Raw genomic sequence first — 18,044 nt, 5'->3', positions numbered from 1 at the left:
TGAAACCATGTCCTCAGATGATTCCGATTCTGAGGACGATTCTATCTTCGTTGCACGTCCTCTGTCGTGGGTGTCGACAGAATTCAAACAGCTGATACAGCGTTTGGATAGAAAATACGATCGTACGTTAAGAGTCATTCTCTGTAAGCATCAAAATCATGTGGAAATGACATGTCACAGAATTGGTTCAAAATTTGTAAAAATGTTCTAAACAATGAGATAAACCAAAATATACATCAAGTTCCACATAAAATTTTGTGGTTGCTATGGTAACAGCTTGGACAGTTTTCGGTCCATTTTTGTAAGTCAAAAAGGCTAAAATTATGCAATTACAATTGCATGTGTATGGCCTTTCATAGAATAGTAAAGAAAAATATGTTTGTTGTTATGACTAAGTATGGTTATGACATAAAAAAAAAAATGCAATTAGAAAAATATTCTATTTATTAGTTTTGCCAAGAAGTTACCCCCAAAAAGTGGCAAATTCCTTGTGTATTGGGAGTACTATTTTACCCTGTTTTAAAAGCTTTGAAAATTTTCAACCCAGATTTTCCAGATATAGCTGAATATATTTTTAACTAGTTGAACCATTGAAAAAGCAAAATACAAAAAATTGGGAGGGGTATATTTGAAAATTTTGCACAAATCCATTTTTTGAAACCAAGGCTATTGAAATAACTGTTTCAAATATTAATGCCAATATACTATTTAAATTGATATATCTGCTTTATTTGTCTTGAAAATCTTAACAATGCTTTCTGAAAAAATATAATTTATCAAATCAAGTCAAAAAAGGGTTGATTTTATTAATTGCAATAAAAAAATCCCTTTAGTTACCTATGTGTAGCGGGAGTAGCTTCCCCTGAATTACTCTCCAAAATAGATAGCACAAATGTACTATGGAATGTCTGCTGTAAACAAACTATGTTATGCTGACAACATATTTTGTAAAGTACTATGAATTGTAACATGAATTGTGATTTATTTAACATAAACAAGACTATTTTTGATACTTCCAATTGCTCATCTGAACTATTTAACTTACAATCATTTCATGAGTCCGATATTGTGATTATTTTGACTGAAGCCGGTATTTTGCCACACAGCTTTAAACAATCAGAACTTTCTGTATGTTCCACTCATTCTAATCAATTGCTTAAACGAAATGAAGTTCGGAAAAGGAGAGCTCTGTGTATGGTGCCCAGGGTTATAAGTACCCACCCAGATGTAGACCATTCAGAGAAGGCAGGGTCAGGTCGAGCAGCTAGTAGTGGAAAAAGAAAAAGCTCCAAATACTTGGCAGAAAGAGACATAGTTGTCATTCAAAAAAAACTTGGAATTATTTTACCTGTTGGAACTCGTAAGTAAATAATATTAAATGTAGTTATTGAGGCATATGTAATTGAAGATAGGATCATATTTTTTTAACCCTCCCCCTTTTTTTTTGAAAAACAGGTAATTTTTTCATTATATAAATGTTGTTATTTATCACATTTTTTCTGTATTACTTAATTTAGAAATGACAAAATTGTCAGGTCCTAAATGCTATAAAACTTTGCACTTTACCTTTTCCATGAGTCACTAATGTCAGAGATGAGTTAAAATATTCATTATTTACTGTTGCGCTTCATGCATTGATGTATTACTAGATTGTTCTGACACTCGTTATGTATTGCTTGTTTTTTTTAAATATCAAAAGTATTTCTTCTATACATAAAATAAAAGGAGATGTAGACATTGGTTAATTTTTGTCATTGAGGCAACTGTCAACCATAGTTCAAATAAAGAAGATGTAAGCATTTATAGTCATTGGTTCAGCCTTCAACAATGAGAAAACAAATCATGCCCCAATGCCCCCATTGTTGGCTATAAGAGGCCAACATGAAAAACATGAAACAATGCAATCCCAATTACTAATATATATTTAATAATACAGGCACTTTCAATGGCATGAGGTCATTAAAAATTTAAGCTGTTTTTGCAATAATTCTGTAAAAATTTACAAAACACATGTATTGAAGCTAGTTTTAAGTTTTCTATGCATTTTAACTATTTGGTGCTTCTGATACAATTGTATTTATCTGCAGCATAATTAATTATCAATCAATAGTTGATGCAAAAGTTATTCAAATTACTATTTACATGAACATTTTTTACTTCATGTACTATAAATAATTATATATTTCTTTCTTTCTTCCAGCTTCCTGTGTATCATGCAAAGTCAAAATCAAAGATATGGATGAGATGCCTTCCCATGTTGATCAGCATTCAGAGGTATCTATTATTGATTTCTTCCAATATTACTTGTATTTTATTTTATTTTATAATCCATGTCTAAAATACTCAATAAGGATCTATGGTATGATTGTCAATGAGAAATCTCCACCAGAGACTCAACGACTTAGAAAATAACCATGGTATATCATTGTCTAGCCTTCAATAATGAACAAACCCATATCACATAGGTCAGATCTATGAAAGGCCATCAAATAACAAATGTTAATCAATTCAAACAAGAAAACTGATTTATGTTCAAACAATTAACAAAAAACCAATGATATACATATATACTTAGTACTAGTATAATACAGTAACCACTGAATTTCAGACTCCTGACTTGGGACAGGCATTGAGAATGTTTATATTGTATTTTTTTTTACTTTAATAAACAAATTTAATTCCTCTATTAAATATCTGGGGTATCACATAAGCCATATGAAATGCACTTAAGATTTTCATGTCAGTTATTTTCAAAACAGTAATTAAAAAAATATTTTTACAGCAGTTACACATGAAGGTCAAATGTATAAATGGGTTGTTTGTTTATAAGATTATGAAAGCAGTTTTAAACAAAAAGTTTGTTCATTGATTTAGAAGATTGTATTATTATGTATAATCCAAATGCATATTATTGATATATACATTTATTTAAAACATTTTTGAAGATGCAGGTTACTGAAATTGAAGACAGAATACCTGTAATAGAAGATTCCATGTCTAGAATAATGCAACAGCAGGTAATAAAAACATTGTGTGTAAAAAAAATAATTGAAAAAAAACAAGACTTTTTAACAGTTTTGAGTTATGTCCCTTTTCGACAGTATGTGTAAGCAAAAACAATTCAATATTTTATTGGAAAGAGCACAATAGAGGCGTGATCTTAATACAGACAATAATAATATGAAAACAACATATAAAAAAAATATAAATGCATGTAACAAGAAGTCATATGTAGATTCTATGGATCCAAAACAGTAATAACTAATGACAACTGGTCAAATTAAAAAATTATAAAGCTGTCATCATTTGTGTGGTAATTGTTCATCTGAACAGATTATCAATTTCATGTCCTTACTACAGTAAAAAAATGATTAACTTGATATGAATTTAACAACAATGATCAATGTTAAGAAAACATAAGTTGAAATTTTAACTGCCTTTGTTGCAAGAGAATTATTGTTATGAATAGTAGATTAAAATACAGAACTTTTAAAACAGTTACAATATTTTGGTTACGTCACTGTGAGCAATTTGTATGTATCATATATAGGTATGGGATGATGTGGTATGAGTGCCAATGTAACACCTCTCCATCCAAATAACAATTTATAAAAGTAAACCATTATAGGTCAAGGTACAGCCTTGAACACGGTGCCTTTGCACACACCGAACAACAAGCCATAAAGGGCCCCAAAATTACAAGTGTAAAACCATTCAAATGGGTAAACCAACTGTCTAATCTATATGAAAAATGAAAAACAAGAAACATATATAAACTACATAGACAAACTACAACTACTGTACATCAGATTCCTGACTCAGGACAGGTGCAAACATTTGCAGTGGGATTAAACGTTTTAATGGTACCAAACCTTCTCCCTTTTACTGAGACAATATTATAACATGTATTTATTAATTCCAGATGACAGAACTTTCACATAAGAGAGACCACACAAGTTCAGAGGATTTTCATTATAACCTTAGAGAAAATAAACCAAAAATTGTAAGTTTTGTTTCCTACCCAAATTTTAGGGTGATTGGATGGCCTTGATGGATAATTTTCTGGAAATTGGAAATTAATGAAGAAAATTTGATTGATTGGGCAACTTAAATAACAGGCTAATACTAAGCTATCATTTAGCTTATTCACAGATAGAAGAACACTGTTTTTCATCTTGCCTGCTTGACAAAAATACAATTGTGTTTCTGCAATGTTTTTTTTTTACTTATTATGAGTAAAAGGATAACTTTATGTGGTTAGTCAGTTCCTTCCAACAACAAAATGTTGTTTGATTCACCTGACCTTGAACTCATTTCGTAGGTTATTAATCAAGGTTAAAGTTATGTGATAAGGTCATAATCTTTGTAGTAGAAACAGTAGGTAAACTATGTGTGGTGTATGTAATAATGATAAAGGGTACATGTCAGTCTAGCAAGCTACATCTTACCTTGACCTTATGTTCATGATGTTTTTGTAATTTGGTCTGGGTTTTTTTAATACTATAAGCAGTTGTTAACCATATTTGGTGTATGGAATGATTGTCAGGTTCTTATGTATATGTCAGGGAGGTATCAACTGAATATAACCGCATTTTCATGGTTCAGTGGTCAATGTAAATATTTTTGTGTTTTGGTCTGAGATTTTTATTGCAATAAGCAACAGGCAATAAGCTTATAGTTAAACATATATCTTAAAAGACTTTCAAAATTAAATCCTTGGTGCATAAAACAGTGCGTTTTCAAGGAACATAATTCTACTACTTACTTGTTTTTTTAAGAGAGATAGCACCATTGCTTATCATAAATTAAAATAAGATATGCCCACTGACTTTATGCTAAATCAATATTTTTTGTTTTATTCTTCTATGCTCTTTACAGGTCCTTCATGATGTCATTGATATTGAAAGTACAGACCATGTCAACTTCTCTCAAAGTTTAGAGTCACATGTAAGTAGAGTTGGTAGCTTCTCAATTTTATGTATTCATACATCATCATATATAAATATGTATGCATATATCTATTTATCATATACTTAGACTAAATAACATATGATTTTTACTGTATGATAATAGCATTAAAATAACGTAAATTTCATAATTTTTTTCGAATTGGTGCTTAATGGGGTGACATGAAAAGTTTATCACATGTTTCGATTGTTATCACATGCCTTTCCGTAATGTTTTCGCATGGCATTCCGGTGATACTCGGCATATTCCGGAAAATACACCTCAATGCTACGCTTTCAGTGAAAAAGTAGCATTACAAAGTAGTGTACAAAATAATGATTTGGATACTGAAAGTTTATATTGTGTAAAATATTAATAATAAAAAAAATTAAAAAAACAAACAAATTATTAAACAAATACATTTTTTTTAAAGTTTCAAACATAATTTTATGATAAATTTTAGACTATACATTTACATATATACTTTAATTTTAGGAATCTCCCTTCAGTAGTCAGCAAACTTATTTGCAAACAGATAGTCTCAGTAAGCTGAATGATTTTTTAAAGACCAAAGGAATTCAGCCTTTAGTTTTGCCACAACATGCCTGGGGAACATATAGTCAGAAAACAAAGAAATCATTTGTAAATAAACTGTTTTCTTGTTTCACTGCCGTAACTGAAACAATGTTTCCAAATGAAAGTGATGAAATTCTTCAAGAAATTCTGAAGGCTTCTGAAGTGATTGATAAGGAAACTGATGTGAATTCTGATGCTGAGTTATGTCAAGCTTTGGTTGAATCTTACAAGGTTACAGATTCCTGGCAAGTGAGAAGACAGATTCTATCAGTAATTTGTCAAAAACTAAGTTTTAAAAACACATGTGAACTTATAGATGGTTTGACAGAATACCGCTATTATACAGCTAAAAAGCATGCCAGTGTACAAGGTTGTGCATTACCACCAGCACAGGGCAACAAAAGCAGGCAGAGAATGGATCCAGCTAAGTTAGATAACTTCTTGGATTTCATCACATCGTCTCATATCATAAAGGATCTGCCTTTTGGAGAGAGAAAACTGAAGCTAGCTGATGGAAGATCAGTTGATACACCAAATGTAATCCGATGCATGGCACCAGCAGCAATTATCGACCAGTTTAAGCTGTACTGTAGTGAGAATGAAGTGACCCCATTAGGTAAGAATTACAAAAGAAGCCAAATTAAATTGTGTCAAAACTTTGAACAAAAATGCTCCTATAGATATAGGAAGATGCGGTATGAGTGCCAATGAGACAACTCTCTATCCAAACAACAATTTATAAAAGTAAACCATTATAGGTCAAGGTACGGCCTTCAACACAGAGCCTTGACTCACAACAGCAAGCCATAAAGGGCCCACAAAATTAATAATTTAGAACCATTCAAACAGGAAAACCAACGGTCTAATCTATATAAAAACAAGAAACTAGAAACATGTCTTTTATCATGTTATAAAAAAACCTGTTAAATATTACAATGTTGCAAAATATTTATTTTTAAAAACCAAATAGGGTTTGTTCCTTAAATCACTCAATGTATTTTAATAAAGATTACCTGCATCGCATATTCATATCAGAGGTCAGTGGCAAACAGTACATTTATCACATCCTTTACGATCATTTCAAAGAAATTAATTTTAGTGAAATTATTTTTCTATAGGTGATAGTACCATGTTCAAAATTCTTTCTGAATGTGCTGCAACAGTGAGAAAATCCTTGGAAGGTCTTGACTATTACATTGCTGAAGGCGTTAGGGCTTTTCAGGACATACAGAAATTTTTAGAGGAACTGAGACGAACTGGGGATTTATCAGTAGAAGTATTCAAGCGTCATATGGATGTCCTTCTAGAGTGCAAGAGATACCTGAAAACTGATTACAAGGTAATTTCAGTGTTTTAATTAAAAAATCAAGATATGATAATTGAACACTTCTACTTTGAATGTTCTATAGGGTTCAATTTCTTTTCTAATTTAAGTATTTTATTCATATAAATATCAAACTGATTTTAAATTCAAGCCTTTTATAGAAATTAGAAATAACTTGATTTATGTAAGCCTATTTATATTTTCTGTCCAATTTAAATTTACTGCAAATTCATTATGATTTGTTGGATACCAATTTTCTTTGGCATGTGGGAAAAGGCAAACCACCACTTGTATAAAAAGAAATGTAAATTACTTGTTAAGGGTATATATAGTTTGTTGTAACTTGAAACTAAAGTTTATTATACATGTTATGATGATTGCATGTTTTAGTATTTGATATTCAATGGTATTACTTAATTAGCATTATAGTAAAACAAGGGATATTTTATCCATCCATGATACAAAATCAGTACATGCACAGCAAAAAAGAACATAAAAACAAGGGAACATGCTCACATTGTTTTTCTTTATCTCAGTCACATACAATGACATAGACACTGAGCAAAACAAATCTAGCCTCACTGCAAGTTTGAGCACATCTCATTTTCATTGAGATATTTAGCCATACCTTCAGTCATATATATAGTTTATTGACTTTTAATCTTAGCATAAATTACAAGTATTGCTATTAAAATAAATTCATCTTTTGCATATACTTATCTCTGTGTTTTTTTAGTTAAAAAGTGTTCTTTGATATTACAGGTTCATATATCTAGTCAGTCTACAGTACCAGATCACTGCAAAGTTTTTGCATTGTCAGATAATAAAGACCAGAGTTTCAAATCAAAATGTTTGCATGAACATGACAGTGTTTGCCAAAACTGTGAACAAGTCACTGAGTTTCTTAGTTCTGTCACACATTTGGTTGAAGAGGAAACTATAGAAGATCAAGATATATATAGATACAAAGTAAATCAGGCAGTCACTAGCATCAACAGCTGGAAGCAGCACATTGTAAGATCTAGGAATCAAGATGGTGCTAAATCTAAACTACTAGAAAATATGTTAACTTCAGAGGTATTCCTAGTATTTGATTGGGCAATGAAATATCTACCCAGAAGGTACCGTGAGGATCAAAGCAACTGGTTTGCTAAGAGGGGTATTAATTGGCACATTAGCATAGTGTTTCACAAAACAGAAAATGATTTAGAAAGTCTTGGATTTGTCCACATATATCAAAATCAAATATCACAGGATTCCCGTACTACCAGTGCTGTCATCTTAGACACAATCAGAAGTGTTAAAGAAAAATATCCACAGATGGATAGATTGCATTTATGGTCTGACAATGCAGGATGTTATAAAAGCACTGAAACAATCAGTGCACTGTTCCATAGCGGAGAAATTACATCATATAACTTTTGTGAAGCACAGGATGGTAAAGGTGCTTGTGATCGCACTGCTGCTACACTAAAGTCTGGAATAAGACGGTACCTTAACCAGGGTCATGATGTTGTGACTGCATCCCAAATGAAGAAAGTAGGTTATATGCTTTATATGAAATTAAGAAAATGTTGTATGATTGCCAATGGGAAAAATCTACACTAGAGATCCAAAGACAATAAATTAACAACAATTATGAATAGGTCAGTCATAATATGATAAATTTTAAATCAGTCTAATAAGAAAATAAAAGGCCTGAATTATGTCCAAAAAAAAAAGACCATTATATCACAGGCTCCTGACTAAATAACATTCTAATTTGTCAAACCACTGGAAAAAAATATATGTTTATTCAGTTAAAGAGGGGTGTATTTGTCAAATCCTTTTTGGTGATTAGCAACAAAGCAGCAAATAAAAATGAATTCTAGAAAACAAACATAAAAATGAAGTTGTGGACAGTATGATTGCCAATGAAGCAACTCTGCACAATAGACCAAATGACACAGCAAATTACAACTATGGGTTACTTTACAGCTCTCAACAATGAGTAAAGCCCATAACCACATAGTCAGCTATACAAGACTCTGCGAAAACTAACAGCCTTATTTATCATTATGTACAAGAAATTAACCAAAAAGAAATATGTAATGTTAATAAATTAACAACATCCACTGAATTACAGGCTTGTGACTTGGGACAGGCACATGAGAAACAATACTTACAATGTATTGATAAAAGTTGGTAAGGATTTGTCACTTATTTGGATGACTCATAAACATTTCCTAACTTGTTGTATAAATTGGTATTTGTTATTTTAGGCAATAGAAACAACTGCCAAGAATGTTAAATATGTGGTAAAAGTAGTCGACTTCAAAGATCTGGTTCCAGTTAGTGTTGCTGTGAAGATGAACATTCCATCTTTATCTACATATAATAACTTCCAGTTTGAGAAAGATTTCATACGAGTATGGAGGCATTTTAACATTGGCAATGGTAACTATATATACTTATTTCTTTTTGCCAGAATGTAGGCATATACTTATAATAGTCATCATGTTTCATTATTAAACACTGTTCTATTAAAACATGGGAGGCACTTTTTAATCCTAATTAATGCAATTTGTTTGTAACAATAACTTTTATCAAACATTGACAAATATTTTTGAGATTCCATGTTCTTCCAGTCTATATACACGGTATAAACATAAAAAGACACCATTTTAAATTTCTCAAAAAGATAAAGCAAAAAGTCACGTTTTGTCTAAGCCTCAAACCTTCTTTTTAACAATATTGAATCCATTCTGAATTTTACTGGAGGTTTACAGATGTCTAGTGTTTATGTTTGACATCAAGAGTATACATGTGACGTCCCATTGTTGGATGCAACAGTTTTCATGGAATTTTTAATTTATGTAATTTTCAGCAAAAATATGAATTAAATGGTATTTATTTTAAAACGCTGCATTAGAATTGAGATAACTATACTGTATTTTAGGCTCAGCCTTCATAAAACTGTCTTCAATTCAATTACTATAGTCAAATAAACATTTTACAAAGGCCAAGCTTAAAATACAATAGAGTTATCTATTAACTGAATTTAATCATAATGTTGTAATGAATTAGTTTGAAAGTAATAATAACAAATATTTTTACAGGAAAAATAATCAAGAAGCCTGAAGGTTTTTCTGTGATGCTTCCCGCACTGCAAGTTGTTGAGCCATCAACACATGATGTCACCTTTCACAGTTTGACACCATCAACAAAAAAAAGTGGAAAGAGCGAAGATGTGTTTGTATGCTCAAATGATGGTTGCATGGCCTCATTTTCTACATATGAGGAATGTCAGGACCATGCAATAATTGATAATTGTGAACTACAGCCAGAGAAAAAAATCAAAGTTGAAGCTGTAAATCTTTACGTTGAAAAATTAAATAAATCATATTTTAATTTGAATAACATCGAAATTGCCTCAACAACATCACAATCAGTTTCTCCAAATGTATTGCAGATGGGCTGGTCTTTGAAAGAAGGAAGAAAAAATGTGCGATTTAACGAAAAGCAAAAGCAATTCCTTATTGACAAATTTAACAATGGTTTAGTAAGTGGTCACAAAGAAGATCCTGAAAATGTTTCAGAAGCAATGAAATTTTCTACAAACCCAGATGGAAGTAAAATGTTTAGAATGGAGGAATTTCTAACCCCTCAACAGATAATGAGCTTTTTTTCACGTCATGCAAGAAAAAGTGATGCTGCTAGGGAGCTGGTTATTTCAGAACTACAGCAAAATTTGCAATAACAATTTTAATTAACTTTTACTTACTTTACTATGGCTGTTTCATTATGTAAATTATGCAAAATATCTGGGGGGTTTTTCCTTGTAGAAAATAGATGAACCAAACCAGGGGTTATACAGTTATAATAATTTTTTGCAAATACTTTGAAAAAAAAAGTTATGCAATAGTTTTTCAATATGTTACAGAGAACAAACACTTCTTCTTAATGACAAAATATTCAAGGTTCACTTAACTTTATTTATTTTTTAATTCATATTCTGCATAATAATTTCAAATTCAAATTACAATTGTTAAACTTTTGGAATGAATAATTCAAAATTATTGATTTGAATGTAAATTTCAAAAAATAATCATTGGTGTAGTTCTTTTTACTGCCATTATTTACCTTAATCAAATTTATTGCCTAGGGTATTTTTCTAATAAAAAAGAACATTTTTTTAATATGTTTTATATCTGTTCAAGTTTTTGATTTAACAATTTGCATGTATAGAATTTTATGATCTTTAAACAAAAAAGTTGTGAACCAAACCTTCAATTCTAATCTTGGGGTTTTTTGGTGGAAATGTTTGTTTCTTATTTCATAATAGATAAAGTGGTAACTTTTGCTGTAAATAATATTAAAGAATTATATTTTCAAATCTAAACTATAAGTTCTTAATTTTACTATATTGAATTCATGTGTGAAGAATAGTCTGTTTGGTTGATATACAATATTGGAGAAAGGTCATTGGCCAATAGCGTATCTTTAAAACAGTAGGATTCTCACTTATGAAAATGTAAAACAAAGATTTTCCAGATTGCCAGATTACAATTTGAGAATAAAATGCAATTCATTGAGAAAGCTTAATATAAAATTCAATACTCACCATTCAATTTCCAACCACTTGTATTTACAAAGTATGTCTGTTTGATAATTTAGAAAATTTTCGGAAAAATTTGAAAGATTAAGGTCATTTTGAGGATAAAATCACCCTTTTTCATATTTGTATTTTATTATTATTGACTTATTGAAGCATTCTATGTGTGTTTATTATTTTATATTCATTTCTTGAACAAAGATGATCATTTAGTAACAAAAAAATACAAAATTGACCTGTATATGTTCGGATATGTACTGAAGGATTAAAAAAAAAAAATCAAAAAATTCAAAAATGACCTTTTTTCTATCAAAATTTCCAAAAAAACAAAAAATATACCCTCTGGGATATTTTTGTCAATAATGCATTAGATGCAATATTACCAAGTGTATATATCATTTTATGCCACAAAATCCGGAATAAAAAATTTTTTAACCATAAAGATGTGATTTTTTGTGAATTTTTTATTATCATGATTTCTGTTAAAACCTCAGATTTTTAAATTGAAAAATTTTATATAAGTTGAAACAATTTCCCAGTTATTCAAATGTTATTTTGTAACATTTATATATGTTATTGAATAGAAAAAGAAACAATGGCAATATGTTTTCAGGTTTTGTTACAATAAAAGTGGTAAAAACATGAAAAAAATGACTTTTCATTGAGCGTATTTGAAGTTTTTCAAGCAAATTCCGAGTTTCTTGTTTCCATGGCAACCAACACTTCAACTTTCTGAATGAGAGTTATTTTTGTTGTTAGTGCACCATAACAAACCCCTGAGGTAAAAATAAAGGAAATCCTGGAGTATGCATTTCTCATTTTCTTTGTAATTCTTTGATGCTTACAGAGAATGACTCTTAAATGCTCAGGGGAAGTGATTAAAATCAACAGTCGGGGAGCCATCAGATAGACCGTGTCCCAAAAAGCCCAAGGGACTGGAGTGGATGTTTGGCTAAGGTGATATGGAGTTTTGACCATCAGTCATTTCAGATACATGTACTAATACACATTTTGGCATACAAACATGGTCTTGTTTAACTTATTACGACGAATTAATTTGAACTTATGTTGCCGTTTTATTTTGTTAAATTGTGTTTATATTCAGTTTCAGTTAAACATGTAAAGAACCACGGGTCATTCTCCCTTAACTTAAAACCATTTATGCTTGGTGAGATAGGGAAGCGGCGGATTGACACGCACGCGCCGCAAAAACATATTTTCACTTTTGTACACAATTGTTTATTTTTTGTAAACTTTTGTTCGCTTATTCTTTCAATAATGTACATGTTTATTTTTAAATGAAATGTAGCATGTGTATGTCATTGATTATGATTTGTTATTCATTTGTTTTGTCTTATTATTTTTGTCCACTAAAACTATTAATCAATTCACAAAACTCATTACATTTATTTTTGTGGTTTTTATAAATAGATTTGCTTATCCTGGATGCCCCTTCTCACGAGGAACAGGGTATGGCGAATAATGAACATATATGTACCTGTCATCAATACGCTGACTTCTCGAAAAAAAAAAGAAATCCTAAATTTAATGTTAAAAATGAATATAGAAGTATAAAGAACACGTTTTTAGTTTGTCTAGATTTTTATTTATCAAAATAAGGTTTGATCAGAATGTGATGCCAAATATGTAACACTTCTTCAAACATGTAGCTATTTGAATGTGTATAATAAAGAATATGACCACATAAAATGTATTTACTTTATTATTTATACTTGTAAATAGCTTGTTCCGGGGCTTCTTGTGTAAATAAGAAAAATATTATTTCAGAGTTTTATATTGCAAAATGTACTTCTTGAGTATCGGGACTATGTTATAGGGGTGCTGCTCGATTTTGGTGTTTATCGTTGCAATTTCGTGATTCTAATTCCAGAAGGCCAGAGGAAGATGAGCGAGGGGAGGAGGGAGACAACAATTTAAAGAGTTAAGTTCATGGGACCTCTTAATCATGAAGAAAATTGATAATAATAATTTAAAAAAAAGAAGATGTGGTATGATTGCCAATGAGACAACTGTCCACAAGAGACCAAAATGACAGACATTAACAACTTCAGGTCATTGTACGGTCTTCAACAATGAGCACAGTCTATACCACATAGTTAGCTTTAAAAGTCCCTGACATGACAATGTAAAACAATTCAAACGAGAAAAATAACGGCCCTATAAATATTAAAAAGAGAACGACAAACAAATATGTAACACAAACATACGACAACCACTAAATTACAGGCTTATTTGATACTGGTGGTAAAATCTTCATGTTATAGACTTTCAACAAAAAAATCAATGATAAGTTGAACAAACCAGATATTTCAGCGTGAGCACTCCTGGTTTATAAACTGACATTTTTTAGCAAAATAGTTAGCAAAACCTATTCACTATTCAACATCTTAAGCATCAAGTTGCACATAGACCTTGAATTTGATAACGAGTGTATTGGGTTGAAATGCCAGGCAGATGTTGAAGTGATACACTATGATTCGTTAGCATGTTTAACCATTTACTGCATTATCCTTTTTCTAGAATATCGAGTGATTCTGAGAGAGAATCAGATGGTGCCATAAACAAAAGGCTAAAAAAGGCAAATCGAGGTAGAGGAAGAGGAAGAGGCGCACCCAATGGAAAGGGAAGAGGAAAGACATCGCAAAGCAGAACATAATTTGAGTCATCATTATACACAAGTTATAAAAATGACAATACTGATTGTGTTGGTTATCAAATGACTATTGATTACCCCCCCCCCCCTTTATGAAATCAATAAGCAAACATTTAAAGTGTAGATTAGGTATCATTTCAATTGATTGCTTCCTCTACATTACAAATACCTTTTGCTTAGATTCCCTGTCTATCTTTAGAAATTGCAATTGGTATTTAATGCTTTTCTGCTCAGCCAACACCATATAGCAGTATGAAATAAGTCTGTGTGACTTTGCATCATGCTAACATATACTAAGTAAATGACTGCTTGCACATTAATAGTCCAGCTCAATGTGTCATTCTATTCCATGGAAGGGTATATATATAAGTTTAGGAATATGTTTTTATTCTTAAATATGCCTATAAATCAATTTGCCACTGGACATTAATAAGACATCAATATAAAAAGTAAAAACACAAAAATACTGAACTCCGAGGAAAATTCAAAAGGGAAAGTCCAAACACACCAAACGAATGGATAACAACTGTCATATTCCTGACTTGGTACAGGCATTTTCTAATGTAGAAAATGGTGGAATGTGCTGTTTGCAATTGCTGTCTGCATATATTAAAAATACAACCATCACCCTGTCAATGTCTATGAAGGAAAAAGGTCTCAAATATTTATTTAAAAAATAATTGTGTGTCAATAGTGCTATCACAAAGACTGATCAAGGCCTCTGGTAGCAACCAATGTATCCAATGCTTATTGTTGAAAACTTCTCTTCCAGAACTGAAGCTAATGTACTTGAACTACATGTATACTTCATTGCAATTTCAGATAAGGGTTTATTTATTTGTGAGGCATTTTTCAATTAACTCTCAACATTAAAACTTGTTCCGGGACATATAATTCTGATGAGTAAAATAATTGGGGTATATAAAGAGAACTCCTTTGTTTCTTGTTCATTCAGATATGAAAAGTACACCAAAATTCGTAAGTATATTTTTTTCATGTATTTAGTCTAAATGATTATGTTTATAAATTATAAATACGAAATTATCTGAAATTTTCATGTTCGGACTTTTTGTTTATGTAAACGTTTTAATTGACACACCCATTTCCGTTTATGACCTTAAGAAACGAGTATACATAGATTTTTTAAATATAGCTTTTATACAAGATTTTATTACTGAATCGAGAACCCGTAATGGTGAATGGGAGATTTTCACACAAAAGGAGAATATCATTGATAGAATTATATGACAGATACTTATACTTTTCCGTCTATATTTTTTCTCTATTTCAGAATTGGCACGTTCCATCACAGGGTGGTTTTTTGGACGAGGGATCCTCCCTCATCCATTGGACCCATTCAAAGGAGTCCAACCCCAGTAAGTATTATTATGTTATTTCCCTTAATTATAATTACGTTCAATTTAACTATCTTTAATTGATTGTAAACTTATAGTCATCAATTGATTTAAAATGTGGAAAAAATGTATATGAGATTTTTTTTGCAGACTGTAGAATGGAAGTGGTGGAAGTGCTCTGGAGCGCAATATTTTCGCTCCAGAACGAGATGGCAGAAATGAAGAAAGCCATGGAGGCAAAGACATACCTCAGGCCCCTCCCTCCAAATAAAAAAAATAAAATAATTAAAATAATAAAAGTGAAAAGTTTACAGTTTTTTATGCTTTTTATCAGAATATTATGGATTTTCTCTCTAATGTATGGAATTTTACCGTAACTTGGGATAATTAGCTTTCAAGGTTTGTTTTATATTGTATCATTACAGATTTGTGCAATATGTTTTCACTCGGAATATTGTCTTTTTTAATGCTAATTTTATTTTATTTTTAATTGAGGAATACTTCCAGCGAAAACTTTTTGCATACGCCCTGAATTTACAATTTCATCCTCTTCTTAAATTTATATAAATCCTGAGTCAATTTAATGTCTCAACGGAAAACTTTTGATAATAATTCATAACTGCACACGCTCAAAATTTACCATTTAAGCGAAAACGTTTTACTTTAGTATATAAGATATTATTCATCAGGAAAATTCGTTTTGAAACATTTCATTGATATAAAATTCCCGTCATAAATGCGCAATGCAACTAAATTGTAAAGGCGTTTAAAATGTACATGATTTCTGATTCAATTTAATTTCTCACGGAAAACTTTATTTATTTACTTTCCAATTATTGGCGGTGGAGAAATATACGCACACTCTCAAAATAATTTCTAAAAAACCTTTCACTTTAATTTATACAATTTTAGTGTATTATTCGTCAGGATAAATATAGAAACATGATATTGGCTAATTTGATTGCACCCCGTTGCATTACTTTATAAATAAATGCGTTAAAACTATATATGATTTTTGTTTCAGTTTAATTTCTTACGGTTACTTTATTTATATTCTATAATTAAACTAAATCAAAATTTATAATTCAAAAAGTAAAAGCGGTATATAATTAATTTCTTTCTGAAAATTTCAGTTATTGATTCAAAATTGACGGTAAATAAATGTTTGTGCATTCTCAAAATTGATACCTCAAAATCGTTAAATCTTAATATATTTAATTTCCTAATGAAAAATTTTGGTTCACCGTAAATAAATGTTCAGAGAGTGAGTGTAGAGAGACAATACGTACGTATTGTAAAGATGGTATACACTTTTTGTCTATAATTTTTATATATATTCAATTTTTTTTTTTTAAATGGCCGAAACGTATGGGAATTTGTGTTTAAGTTTTTATTATATATAACGCCTGAATAGTAGTCAACGGTTTCCCCCACGTGGGCGCTGGATCGTTACGAGTAACGATACATGTACACAATACGTAAATTATATAAACGCCTAGAAAAGTGTACACAACAACTCCAAATACAAAACAAGGTAAGTATAAATGTAATTATTTAGAAATATTTCGGATAACAGATATCCTTCGTCAGTCATATTCTGATGTTAAATGAATCATCTTTAAGTCTTCTTAGATATAACTTTAACTAAATATATATATATCTCTTCTTTTGACCAGTACAACTTTATCTACGTATTAAACTTTGTTTTATTTTGAAGCATTAAGTGATTAACTTAAAAATAAAAACAATAATTTATTAATTGTTGATTTTATATCACCAGTATATGAGTATGAGTCATTGACTTGTCTATATATTCTTGTAATTTGCATTTTATTCATCTCTGCTTCATTATCTCTCTAATTTTAGGCCAAGAATTGGTATGAAGATGGCAGTTCACATCCTAATTTTGAAATGTTTTATTTGCAGAGAGATGAAATTGTGACAGAAGGTATGACTGGTAATAAATATAAAAAAAGAACGAATATGGATAAATGACACAAAGACATACAGACTCACTAACTGCAATACAATAAGAAATTTGGGAAACACATGAACGTTGATTAGCAGGAACTAACAGACAAACAACCTGGGTGGTCCATAACAAAACAAAATCAATCAAACAAAAGGGCACAGAAAAATGTCCAAGTATTTTATTTAAAACTAATAGGTTTAATAAGACACGGATACACCAATGGCCAAAAAACTAATATTTATTATTCAAACATTATATTGATACAAGTCAAATACTTAAACAATTTAATCTACATTTAAAATATATTACATGACCATCTCACTTGGCAGGATTTTTAAAAGATCCAGTAGTTCTTAAAAAGTTTAAGGAGGTGGCACTGGAAAGAACAGTCAATTTTCATACTGCTTCAGATATATATGATACTTGGCTCTTATGTTATATTGTTATACCTAAGCTATATATTTTTTTATATTTTAATCGTTTCTCTGCCTGTGGTAGAACACATAGTAAATTGTTAGTGTGATGAATTGTGATATTAAGAATACTGTATATTAACTTCATATATTGTATGTAACCTTTAATCTTTCTGTCATTATTTTTAA

The 18,044-nt window shown here is 30.4% G+C and overlaps 1 protein-coding gene across 1 annotated transcript; it reads left to right on the top strand.

Moving 5' to 3' along the window:
- The first annotated feature begins 133 nt into the window (after nucleotides 1-133).
- On the top strand, nucleotides 134-11,902 carry LOC143051932 (uncharacterized). The gene is made up of 10 exons (XM_076224916.1): nucleotides 134-1,360; nucleotides 2,201-2,274; nucleotides 2,946-3,017; nucleotides 3,923-4,003; nucleotides 4,879-4,947; nucleotides 5,443-6,139; nucleotides 6,642-6,862; nucleotides 7,610-8,386; nucleotides 9,109-9,283; nucleotides 9,946-11,902. Exons 1-10 carry the CDS (start codon nucleotides 958-960, stop codon nucleotides 10,584-10,586), a joined length of 3,210 nt encoding a protein of 1,069 aa, XP_076081031.1. The 5' UTR covers nucleotides 134-957; the 3' UTR covers nucleotides 10,587-11,902.
- Nucleotides 11,903-18,044: the final 6,142 nt, after the last annotated feature.

The sequence above is a fragment of the Mytilus galloprovincialis genome, chromosome 11 (genome assembly GCF_965363235.1).
Source record: "Mytilus galloprovincialis chromosome 11, xbMytGall1.hap1.1, whole genome shotgun sequence".
NCBI classification, from domain to species: Eukaryota; Metazoa; Mollusca; class Bivalvia; order Mytilida; family Mytilidae; genus Mytilus; species Mytilus galloprovincialis.
The sequence above is the reverse complement of the archived record's forward strand: the minus strand, read 5'-3'. Positions and strand labels throughout refer to the sequence as shown.

Excerpts from the sequence above, each read along its gene's own strand:
- LOC143051932 (XM_076224916.1), top strand. The coding sequence starts at position 958 with ATGAATTGTAACATGAATTGTGATTTATTTAACATAAACAAGACTATT. Across the intron at positions 6,140-6,641 it reads GAATGAAGTGACCCCATTAG|GTGATAGTACCATGTTCAAA; the intron begins GTAAGAATTACA and ends ATTTTTCTATAG. Across the intron at positions 6,863-7,609 it reads ACCTGAAAACTGATTACAAG|GTTCATATATCTAGTCAGTC; the intron begins GTAATTTCAGTG and ends TTGATATTACAG.